Below are 12,813 nucleotides of genomic sequence, written 5' to 3' on the forward strand. Positions count from 1 at the left end.
TACACTGGCAAAATTAAACAGATAATCACATTAGTGATATTTGCTTTAGGTCTTTTTTCTCTTTTTTTAGAACAATTGTTAAAGACAGATTAAATTTTTTTTCTCTTTCCCAGAGGTAAATCCTTTCTTAAAATTGCAGAATATCATTCCCATGTATAAGATATATAAGGGATATACTGTTTTGTGTTTTAAAATTTTGTGTAAATGATATAGTGTACTCCATATTTTATAACTTTGTTTCACTCAATATTACGTTCCTGACATTTCTCTATTTTGATACATGAGATCACTTTAACTGTTGTATGATAATGGATTGTTTTAATTAGTAAGCCATAGTTTACCCATACTCCTACTGCAGGACAGTTAGATTGCCTCTGCTTTTGTGCTAATACAAATATTGAACAAACATTGTAGCACTGAACATCTTTGTATTCATCTCTTTGTGCCCATGTGCTTCGATTTCTCTAGGGTGAACACCTGCAAGTTGAATTGCTGGTTTGTGGGATGTCTTAGCCTGGATCCCTTAGAAAGATCAGAGCCTGAGGCAAGGTTTAAGAGCTAGTGCTTTATGAGGAAGCCAATCCTAGAGCAGTGAGGCTGAGAGAAGCAGAATGTGAGGCAGAGAAGGACAGGGAGCAAATGCAAGGTCTGTGCAAATGCCACAGCTTCAGAACAAGCCAAGACGAGCAGCTGGGCAGGTGGACCCACTCGGCCACGTGAGGCGTCTCTGGATAGGCTTTAGGGGAACGTATTCCTAGGAACAGTTCCCTGGAGCAGGACAAGTGGAAATGGATCTGTTGGATCCATTTGGATCCAAACATGGAGGATCCAAAGATCCAAAATGGATCTTTTCTCTTCTCTCTCTTATGGACAAAGTTCATTCAGAGGGGAGTAAATCACCCTGCACTTTCAGATTACATGCCCTGGCCTCTTCAGTAGCTGCTGGAGAGGCCAGATTCTACTACCCCTCCTCCGCTCTCACCCTCCGGTGGCCAGATGCGTCTCCCTGAACAGGAAGTGATGGAAGAGCCAGAGACTCTTGTACACCTGAAACATTGTAAATCAACTATACTTCAATGAAAAGAAGTTATTTATTTTTATTGAAGTGTAATTGACATAACATTACATTAGTTTCGTGTGTACAACATAGTGGTTCAATCTTCATGAGAGCAGCTCAGTGCAGTGGTGAGGGTGGAAGTCATGGGAGGTGAGATGCTGATGACCAAGAATGTACTATTCTTTCAAAATGTTTAGCTATAAAGAGAAGGTGAGAATAATACAGATGCTAAAGGAGGGTGCAGGATGGTGGGCTTGTCTTCTTTGCGGTGAGAATTGTAGCATTGTGAGCTGAGGAGAAAGAGCCAGCAGAGGGAGGGAGAGGCTGGTGACACGGGGAGGGAGTTTACAGATGATGGGGCAAAGTTGGAGGTGGAACTGAATCCTGGGTCAAGAACCACATGTTCTATGCTGGTTCCACGGGGAAATCAGGTATGTCATTGTCTCTTTATCCTAACAACATTTTTCCCAGGAGTATACCCAGTCATAAGTGCTGGACATCCCTGTGCATCTATGTCTGTTTAAGAGGCTAATGCAGGTGATAGTAGACCTATTTTTACACTTAAGTGAAGAGATCAGTCTGATTTGTAGTTAAGATGTTTGCTTGTTAATTATGCTGATCTCTGCATTCCTGGATTTTGCTAGCAATAGGCCACCTAATTTTTAAGTTGTACTTACTGCTGTATTGTTGTAAGTGCCTGTGTCCTAGAAAAGCTTCAATGTCTGAGGCATTGCTTCAGAATTTTTTCCAGAATAGAAGCCTCCTGGAAGGAAATCCACTGAAAGGGGTGGATTTCTGAACATTGGTGGCTCTGTGCATTGATTCTTCCTGAGAAAAGGGAAATTGAGAATTGAATGATCTTTGAACTTTATGTAAACTTTTGCATTTTAAATCCATATCAACCTTCAGCAAGTGTTTTAATCCACATAATAGATCTTCCCAGAAACGGGCCAAGACGTCAGTTTACGTGATATAATCTTAAGGAAAGTCAGTTACAGAGAATGATAGAGATTTAAAGATATTTGTCTGAGGTCTTGGAAGTAGTTGATGGTTGACCTTGAACTACATCACCAGCACCCTCACTTTTGACAGTGTATTTCCTGGTATTAAATGTGTGTGGTCTTAGCAAGAAAGTATACAGCTTTCATTACAAAACCTATACTGAATCAGACACCCTCGCACCATGAAGCCAGAGAATCACTAAACAAGTGAACGTTTTACTAGCTCCCAGATAGTCCAGAAATAATTTCTTCTGTATAAAGTAGTTGTGAGTTTATAACTCAAAATTGTTATGAGTTTCTTCAGGTCCTGGGGGTAGGAGGTGTCACTATGGACTGGGACCAGGCTGTTCAGACAGCAGAAGATCCCCACTCTGGATCTGCAATTTTGTCACTTGGCCTTTTTGTCCTCTATTTCTTCATTTGTAACTTGGTTCTCCCGTACGTGTCATGTAGAGAAATATCCTGAAGACCAGTGTAATGAAATACATGGAGTAATAGGTTTCAACTAGCTTTCAGGGCTTTGGGAAGTATTTCTCAAGGACTTTGAGATCTCCCACTGAAAAGCCATTTAAAAGGAGAATCATCTAATTTCATTTCATTTTCCTGGTCAGAGATAAACATTATCATTATTAAATATACATCTTCTGTCTTTCATAAACAAGATGTCAGACAACTGACATATAAACAGAAACATACATAAACAGATAAATATGTAAATAGATACACAGAGAGAGATCTTTGTAATCATTCTCTCTTATCTACCAGAATAAGGAAATAAGACACAAATACTTATCTTCAATGCTTTGTTTCTTGAGTAAAGTTGCCTAAGTCTATTTATTAAATAGAACCATATGCCCGTTTACGTTATACTGCAAAAACTAAAAGGAAATATGTCTTACATGTATTTCTTGTTAATTTTGGCAGATACATTTCCTTCAGACTCCCTTGGAGTATTTATCAAACGATAGGGTGGATATGATTGATGTGAAGTCCTGACCATTTCTCATCTCTAACATGTGCATTCTCTGGATTTCTGCACTGCTTATGAACTTGAGGATGGGAAAGCAGAGTGAAGAATCACCTGGGGTGAGATAAAAATCTTGAAAATGTGGCATGAGTAGATAGGTAGCAAATCACCAAATGCTAATTTGATCTGGCAACCGAGTCATCCTTAGGAGACAAACACTGGGGAGATGGGTCTGCTTCTGTGGCTCCTTGATTTTATAGAGACCAGGTAGATGAAGCCGCAGAATTGGGGTGCAAGATGGGATTGGGGGAAGGTGATACTACTATTTATACAAAAGCTCAGATATGCCTAATTTCACTTAAAGCACCTGACCATCAAGAAGCTATTTCAGCAACTGTAACTGGCATAAACTAGTTTAACTTTAATTAGATATAAAACTTAAGAATAAACCAAAGTGATGTAGAAAAGCTTGGCTATGTCTAGTACAGATAAACCACTAAGCCTCTCTTTGCACTGATGTCTGAGGTTCCATATTGAGTTTTTAGAATATCTTTTTCTTTTCAAGACAAGATACGTTATACACAAAGGCATAACAGGATGTGGATCAGGTAATTTGCCCTCACCCTCTCCTACTCAGAGATGGCACAGTCTGTGGCCTCTTAAACTCTGGAGTGACATTTAATTGATGTTTATCTTGTCATGGAAAATGGCTCACGAACAGAGGTGGTATTTTCACAACCACATAGAAATACTGGGTTTAGAAAACAAGTCTGACCCAACACAAAAGACTTCACTCAGCCCAGATAAAACACTATCATTAGCTAAAATCAAACGTATTTCTGATGGTTTTCTATTTATATAGCAGTATAGAATAAGACTGTAAATCACTAAGCCATTAGAATTCAATTTTATACTATTTGTCATGCTGCTGACCAACATAGAGCTTCCATTTTTCCGTGAACTGTGCTGCCAAATTCCCCGGTGCATCTGACCTTGTGCTTCTCATGTCCAAAGCTCAACAGTAAGAGCGCAGACATTCACAAACACCGCTCCCAGATCCTTGCCTCCCGGCCCATGCCTGAGGCTCGAGAGTGGGAAACTGGGAGACACATTTGTGCTAAGATTGAGATACCCTACGCTCGGGGTCTATTCCTTATTTATGCTTTTGACGTTGGGAAATATATTAGAAATAAATCATGTGATGTTCAAGGACGGGCAAAGGACATTTAAGAAAACAGACAAGTTGGGAAGCAACTAATCATAGTGAGGAGATAAGACGGAGGAAATTTTGAAACTATAAGGCAAAAGCGTGGCCTAGTCAATGGGTAGGGACATTATTTCTAATAAGAGTGAAAAGATTTCCCTGATGTAAGAAATATCTCACTTGATCAAAATAAAGGAACTCCCATGATGGTTTTAGTCAATATTAGATACTGACAGGTAAATTACCGACACAGCTGTGATGCAGAAACTCTGGGATTCTTTCCTTCCTGGATGCTACTGGATAAAAGGGCATCTCATTTAATATGCAGTAGGAGGTGATGTGGAGTTCTTAGTCAGCTGCTTACATTTCATCTCATTAAAGGAACTCAGAATGAAGTGAAGAGTAAAGAAATTAAGTTACTGCTTCATGCTTTGAAAGAGGGGGGAAGAGAAAGAAAAGTGTAAAGAGGTGTCTTGTTAACTGCGGTGCTGTGTTTGTTTCCTAGTTATATTCTCTACCAAGAAAAACATGGGTAACGGTCAATAAGCCCTATCTGTGGTCTTTATTGAATTTAAAATAATGTATAGACAAATGCAAAATATAATTTTATTTACCTGATTCTTTTTTTTTTTGACATATAAACTTTCCATATAAAAACATGTCCAGGACTTCACAACTACTTTTTATTTTCAAAAAACAAATCCAAACTTACCAGCCTTTTGGTTAAAAACAACAGGAATTGATCTGAGTCCAGTGTTCTTAAATCCCCCTTAACCCTTCTTATCTGTGTGTTCTATGATGGCAGAACTTGCCAGCAACAGGGATACCGCTCTTAAGAAATTATACTTTAAAACATATTAAAATGTAGTTTTTGGCAGTTGGAGTGCCCAATTTTCCTTTATGGCATGGGCAACCTTAAGAAAAATATTTTGAGAGCTCAGTTCTTCTCACATTAAAAAGAAGCTGAAAAGGTGAATGGTACTAGGCAAATGGTCAGCGTGCCTCTCTGGTCATATGTTCGACTTCGAACCTTGTATGAAGTTCTGCTTTCAAAGCCGCTAATCCACGGGCCTCCATAGGGCAGGACTTGAGGTGGGTGGACATCTCGGAAATCCTTCGCTATCAGTTCAGCAGGATGCTGAGGATTTCATTTGACGTTGAAAAAGCAAGGAGAGAGATGTTAGGCTTATGCTATTCCCGCCACGCTAGCGCTAGATGTCGTGACTGTTTTTATTTTATGGACAGCACAATTCAGTTTAAAAACAGACCATGCAGCGCCAACGTGTGGGCATCCACTGGTAGGTTGGCCGCGTTGACGAGCTAGAGAACAACTGCTTATCAGCCTACTATTTGTGGCTTCACTTGTGCATTTCAGGCATGTCGGTGAGGAGAACTCTCAGGTACAGTTCTCAGCCCAGCTGATAAACAGTACAGCTGCCACCGGAATGCAGTGCCTGACATCATCCTGCCGTGCTGTCTGTGCAGAAAGGGTCGCCGTTGGTAAAGATGAAAAGGACTGCAGATGTCATCTTCCAAATGCTGTGCTTTTTTAGGTAGTCCATTGAAAGTCCAGTGCTCCAAAACCAGTACTAGGAAGCTGGTTTCACTATATTCTCCTCGAGGTTTATTTTGTTCAAAACCCCAAGTTTCACTGAAGACGAGTCATCGGCCCACACGATGGATGTAGACAAACTTTTTTTTTTAGTTCTGAAAATCGATTTCCTCTGATGTTTGTGCAGCAGCTGTTTCAACTTGTCTTTGAAAAAGCTGGTTGTGAGAGTGTAGAGGATTGGGTTCAAGGCACTGTTTACTGGGAGGAAAAAAATGACGACCCAGGAAGTGATTGTTTCTGAGAAGGAAACGAAGTGTGAAAGAAAGCTGAGGTTTTCATAGACACAAGACACATAACATTTTATCGTCAAAGCTACTTTTGAGACAGCTACGTGGCTCGTTTATGTCCTCTCTCACCTCATGGAAAAGCTCTCTGCTGGAAGAGCACGGGAGCTACGAATTCAAGGTCCTACCACCGACTTTTCTGAGTTTCAGAAACGACTTCGCACGTTGTTACGAAACAACGTGGGAGGAGATATGTGAAAACACTTCATACACTATAAATTGATACATAATGTATTCTTCTTGTTTTCATTGCCCTTTCTTATAGAAAAATAAGAAAATGAGGAAATAATTCATAATCAATAGGACAGTGTCCAGAACTAGAAGGTTCTGGTTCAGAGTCAGCTCTGACCTTGGTCTGAATTTCAGTCCTGAAGGTCTTCCTGCCCCGCCCTCATATCCCCGCTGCTATATTCAGAGTGCAGTCAGAAGATTTGAAGAGCAAAAAAGAATATATCTCCAAACTCAACGAATTCCTTCTGTGTGAAGGCTTACAAAGGCTAATAGAATATTAAGGGAAATATGCCAGAAAAAGTGAGGAGAAATTTTGGATGGCAGTGTCCTTTCTGAATTCAGTTGTCCCTCAGTATCCACCATGGAAGTGGTTCCAGGAGCTCCACAGACACCGAAATCCACAGGTTCTCAAGTCCGTTAAATAAAATGGCATAGTATTTGCATATAACCTATGCACATCCCCCCGTATACTTTACATCATCCCTAGATTACTTCACCTAATACAAGGTACAGCCATGTAAAGAGTTGTAAATACAATGTAAATGCTATTTGCCAGCACAAGGCAAATTAAAGTTGTGCTTTTTGGAACTCTCTGGAAATTTGTTTCCAATATTTTCCGTCTGCAGTTGGTTGAATGCATGGATTTGGAACGCAGGGCTATGGAGGGCCGACGGTACATCAGTTGCTTGGTTAGGATGAAATCTATTTTCTCCCTTAAACAGAGCCTGCTCCCAGGGTTACACACTTCTTAGCTGTGTGACTGTGGGCAAATCCCCTAAGCTCCTCAGACCTCAACTGCCTTATCTGTGAAAGGGGCTGACGATAACTTACATGACTGAAGTCAGTGAACTGGGCCGGCTCTGCGGACAACCATTTTCAGAACCTGGGGTTCTCCAGTCCCACCACACTCTGCTGTCTCCTCCCCCATCTTCAAAAGTCTGAGAACTGCCATCTCAGGTGAGAGCTGGACATAAGCCTAGCATCCTTCCTCTCCCCCTCTCCTTTGTGACCCCCTCCTTCCCTTCCCATCCTGTAAATTTCTTATCCTTCAGACACTGTTGCTTGTTCTTCTCTTAGCCCTGCTCTGTTCCCTACATCCCGTCTGTTCTTCCTCCGGTTTACTTTTCCACGTCTTTGACTTTATCTGCCCTTTCCTCCTTCCCTTTGATCTCTCCCTTCTCCTTTTTCTATGTTTGCCTTTCCTCTTTTCCACCCCGTCTTCTCTTTCTTTTCCTTATTTCTTTTTAACTGGAAGGAATACGGAAGAAATACGTTTGTATTTAGCATACCTTAGATTTATTAAATGAAGTTTTATATTACTATATTATCTGTCCTTAATTTAAAAAAAATTAGATATGAACAGTTTGTGACTGAAGAAAAACAGTTGTTTTTTGTCTGTTGTGTCCCGAAAGGAGGTTGTGATCAGGAATGAGACTTCCTGTTTGTCTCAGGATGACTCACTGATGTAAGGTTAGCAGGTAAGTCCTGAAATGGGAGGGCTGAAGCCAGCTTATCTTTGGGGCTGAACCCATGTACTCTCAGTGACCTACCATGATGGAGCAGACCCCAGAGTTCTTGGAGGGTGGGGACAGTGGCCATTTAGGTCCATGAATGTAGCAATTTCTACAACACCATGGGGAGTTGGGCAAGCGAGCAGGGGCTTAGTCAAGTGTGGTAAAGACTTCTCTCCTAGGTGCACTGAGGTATTCAAGACAAACCTCAAAGGACTGAACTATAAATGTAGAGAAAGACCAATGTGTGGCCCAACAACATTTTCATGTTTTTTTTTCCTGTTCTAGTTCCATATCATGATCTAAAATGTCTTAGACTCTCTCCAACAATAATGATTACTACCCCTGCTATCAGAAAACCTTGTTGTGGGACTAAGCTCATAGGTTAAGGGGATGCTGCAAATGTTGTATGTCATTTTGCAGTGAAGCATTTGGCAAGGCAGAGGGACATAAATAGTTGCAGGTGTTTGTTACTTGTACATTCATCACTCTTTTATAAGGGCTTCTGATGTGTCAACACCATGCTCGACACTTCTTTTGTTTTTATCCAAAAGATTTCATATTCCATGGAATCTCATGATAAAGTCATACAAATAGAATTTCACAAAATCGATTTATCTTAGGCCTATTGTCAGAAAGTTTAGTTAAGAATAAAATAAGATGACTGTTAAAGATGTTCCTCTGGTACAAATCCTGAAAACATCTTCTACCAAGATGAAGAAGACAATTCCTGCCCTGGAGGAACACTCCAAATAGATTTGCAATAGGCTGAAAAAGTGAGTTGAAGATGATCCCAAAGTTTGTTTCCCTGAGGGCTGGGCAAAAGCCCTGGGTGGACCCTAGGATGGCTACAATTTCTAGGTCCCAGAAAGGCCTTCAAGCAAAATCCTAACTAATGAAAGGTGATTTTCTCTGGTTGAAGTAGGGGTGTGGCCTTTTAGATAGGCACTTTCATGGAACATTAGACCTCCACAGGGCACAGCGTGACAACCACGTGGCTAGGGCCATGAAATAGACCGGTGGTTCTTAATCAGGGGTGTGCACCTTAGAATCACAAAACACCCATGTAGAGGCCTTGGCCCCTACAGACTAAATTCAGAGGCCCAGGGTGGAACCTGGACATGTATATTTTGTGTTGTTTTAGGTACTCTTGGTGAAGCATCACTACGTAGGCCAAGTGGAAGCAAGACACTAAGACTTAGTTTTCCTCTGTCTCCTGTGTTTTTGTTATTCTTGTCCGGGTTGCACCATTACTCGGCTCCTATCTTAGAATACTGATTATAAAACACTTAGGAAATCCTAAACCTTTGTATTCAAGTTGTAGGTATTTATGGAGAACTTACTATATGTGACAGACTGTATTCTCGCCTCGTCAAACAAAGGGCATAAGAAAGCACAACGTACTTGGGAATAACAGAAGGGACTGACCTGGTATTTCCACCCGGAAGAGGGAAAGGATTTTAATTACAAATACAGGAATCCAGCAGATGGCATCAGAGAACACTATAAAAAAGAAACGGTTTGCGACGGCCGCCTCTCTTCCAGTGTTATTCCTCACTTCTGAAGTCTGCAAGGCAGTTTTTTGAATGGAACAGAACATAATAGTATAGGAAAACACAATGATGAGAAAAGCCAGCAAATTCACACCTGTTGGGAAAAGCACACCTCTTAACATCTCAGGTGTATAAATCAACAGTAGAAATACTGTGCTACTTAGATGTTCAATATGGTGCCTCTTCCCCTCCCCTGTACTTCCAGGAAGCATTCTTGTTATAAGCCCAGTGGTAAATCAGCTAAAACCCTGAATCCAAGGCTGTAAACTGGAACAAGTTAAAAAAACTGGGTTTGCCAGATCAAAAAGATATTTTAAATACATAAACACTTTTCCAAGAATTGTAGACTTTGAAATTCAGATCTACGTATATCATGAGGTAAATTTTAGCTTTTTTAAAGCAGGAAAACAGCTATTTCATTTTTAGTTCTCTGCAAATTCAAACCTTAAGGGATTACTGTAATCACATGCACAGCTCAAGAAATCAATACGCCCCTATCCCTTTAACTTATAAATATGAAAAAGATATCCTTGGAATATCAAGAAGACAACAGCCTCAGAAACATTATTTTTTATGATTTTTGGTTTTCAAAAAATAACACATAGGACTAAAATACATTTTTATTTTTTCTTCAGATTGCCCACAGTAATCTAAACTAAAATTCAGAACCTTTGAGACTTGTTTTAGAAAAACAAGGAATAACAGAAAAACTAAAAATTCAACTACATAAATTACTCTTTTAGGGTCAAATATGTTCAGAAGATTCTCACTTATCATTATCGTATAATGCTGACTTCTTTGTTGCTCTGTTATATTCTTGCTATCATAAAAATCCTAAAACTGATCATCTTATTCCTTATAGTGAACATAAAATTTCCATATAATTTCAAAGTTATTTAAAAAATGTTCATCTGATTAGACTGTATGTAAGACTGGTGAAGTCTAGGGAAAAATTCTACAAATTCAAGGTGTTCCATTGTTTTTATCCAAAAGATTTCATATTCCATGGAATCTCATTATATATTCATATAAATAGAATTTCACAAAATTAATTTATCTCAGGCCTATTGTCAAAAAGTTTAGTTAAGAATAAAATAAGGGAGGAGCTTCAAGACGGCTGAAGAGTAAGATGCGGAGATCACCTTCCTCCCCACAGATACAGCAGAAATACATCTACACGTGGAACAACTCCTACAGAACACCTACTGAACGCTGGCAGAAGACCTCAGACCTCCCAAAAGGCAAGAAACTCCCCCACGTACCTGGGTAGGGCAAAAGAAAAAGGAAAAAACAGAGACAAAAGAATAGGGACGGGACCTGCACCAGTGGGAGGGAGCCGTGAAGGAGGAAAGGTTTCCACACACTAGGAAGCCCCTTCGGGGGTGGAGACTGCGGGAGGCAGAGGGGGGAAGCTTCGGAGCCGCGGAGAGCATAGCAAGAGGGGTGCGGAGGGCAAAGTGGAGACATTCCCGCACAGAGGATCGGGGCCGACCAGCACTCACCAGCCCGAGAGGCTTGTCTGCTCACCTGACGGCGCGGGCGGGGCTGAGAGCTGAGGCTCGGGCTTTGGAGGTCAGATCGCAGGGAGAGGACTGGGGTTGGCGGCGTGAACACAGCCTGAAGGGGGCTAGTGCACCACGGCTAGCTGGGAGGGAGTCTGGGACAAAGCCTGGACCTGCCGAAGAGGCAAGAGGCCATTGTGTCGGGGTGCGCGAGGAGACGGGATTCAGAGCACCGCCTAAACGAGCTCCAGAGACGGGAGCGAGCCGCGGCTTCAGCGCAGACCCCAGAGACGGGCATGAGACACTAAGGCTGCTGCTGCAGCCACCAAGAATCATGTGTGCAAGCACAGGTCACTCTCCACAACTCCCCTCCTGTGAGCCTGTGCAACCCGCCACTGCCAGGGTCCCATGACCCAGGGACAACTTCCCCGGCAGAACGCATGGTGTGCCTCAGGCTGGTGCAACGTCTCGCCGGCCTCTGCCGCCGCAGGCTCGCCCCGCATCCATACCCCTCCCTCCCCCCGGCCTGAGTGAGCCAGAGCCCCCGAATCAGCTGCTCCTTTAACCCCGTCCCGTCTGAGCGGGGAACAGATGCCCTCAGATGACCTGCAGGCAGGGACGGGGCCAAATCCAAACCTGAGCCCCTGGGAGCTGTGTGAACAAAGAAGAGAAAGGGAAATCTCTCCCAGCAGCCTCAGGAGCAGCGGATTAAACCTCCACAATCAACTTGATGTACCTGCATCGGTGGAATACCTGAATAGACAACGAATCATCCCAAATTGAGGAGGTGGACTTTGGGAGCAAAGATATATATATATATTTTTTTCCTTTTTCTCTTTTTGTGAGTGTGTATGTGTATGCTTCTGTGTGTGATTTTGTCTTTATAGCTTTGCTTTTACCATTTGTCCTAGGGTTCTGTCTGTCCGTTTTGTGTGTGTGTGTTTTCTTTTTATTACTTAAAAATTTTTTTTTCTTAATAATTATTTTTTCTTTTAATAACTTTATTTTATATTATTTTACTTTATTTTATCTTCTTTCTCTATTGCTTTCTATTTTTTCTCCCTTTTATTCTGAGCCGTGTGGAGGACAGGCTCTTGGTGCTCCAGCCAGGCGTCAGGGCTGTGCCTCTGAGGTGGGAGAGCCAAGTTCAGGACACTGGTCCACAAGAGACCTCCCAGCTACACGTAATATCAAACGGTGAAAATCTCCCAGAGATCTCCATCTCAATGCCAAGACCCAGCTTCACTCAATGACCAGCAAGCTACAGTGCTGGATACCCGATGTCAAACAACTAGCAAGACAGGAACACAACCCCACCCATTAGCAGAGAGGCTGCCTAAAATCATAATAAGGCCACAGACACCCCAAAACACACCACCAGACATGGACCTTCCCACCAGAAAGACAAGATCCAGCCTCATCCACCAGAACACAGGCACAAGTCCCCTCCACCAGAAAGCCTACACAACCCACTGAACCAACCTTAGCCACTGGGGACAGACACCAAAAACAATGGGAACTACGAACCTGCAGCCTGTGAAAAGGAGACCCCAAACACAGTAAGATAAGCAAAATGAAAAGACAGAGAAACACACAGTAGATGAAGGAGCAAGGCAGAAACCCACCAGACCTAACAAATGAAGAGGAAATAGCCAGTCTACCTGAAAAAGAATTCAGAATAATGATAGTAAGGGTGATCCGAAATCTTGGTAATAGAATGGACAAAATGCAAGAAACAGTTAACAAGGACCTAGAAGAAACAAAGAACAAACAGACAATGATGAACAACACAATAAATGAAATTTAAAATTCTCTAGAAGGGATCAATAGCAGAATAACTGAGGCAGAAGAATGGATAATGGACCTGGAAGATAAAATAGTGGAAATAACT

The 12,813-nt window shown here is 41.7% G+C and overlaps 1 protein-coding gene across 1 annotated transcript in view; it reads right to left on the reverse strand.

The window, feature by feature from the left end:
- Positions 1-4,967: 4,967 nt before the first annotated feature.
- Positions 4,968-12,813, reverse strand: part of RXFP2 (relaxin family peptide receptor 2) — a 46,292-nt gene continuing 38,446 nt past the window's right edge. The window contains exons 17-18 of the mRNA XM_049701141.1: positions 9,296-9,514; positions 4,968-6,078 (exon numbers count right to left, since the gene is read on the reverse strand). Coding sequence (XP_049557098.1) covers positions 5,819-6,078; positions 9,296-9,514 — 479 coding nt within the window. The 3' untranslated portion in view covers positions 4,968-5,818. The remainder of the gene's footprint in view (positions 6,079-9,295; positions 9,515-12,813) is intronic.

The sequence above is a fragment of the Orcinus orca genome, chromosome 18, assembly GCF_937001465.1.
Source record: "Orcinus orca chromosome 18, mOrcOrc1.1, whole genome shotgun sequence".
NCBI lineage: Eukaryota > Metazoa > Chordata > Mammalia > Artiodactyla > Delphinidae > Orcinus > Orcinus orca.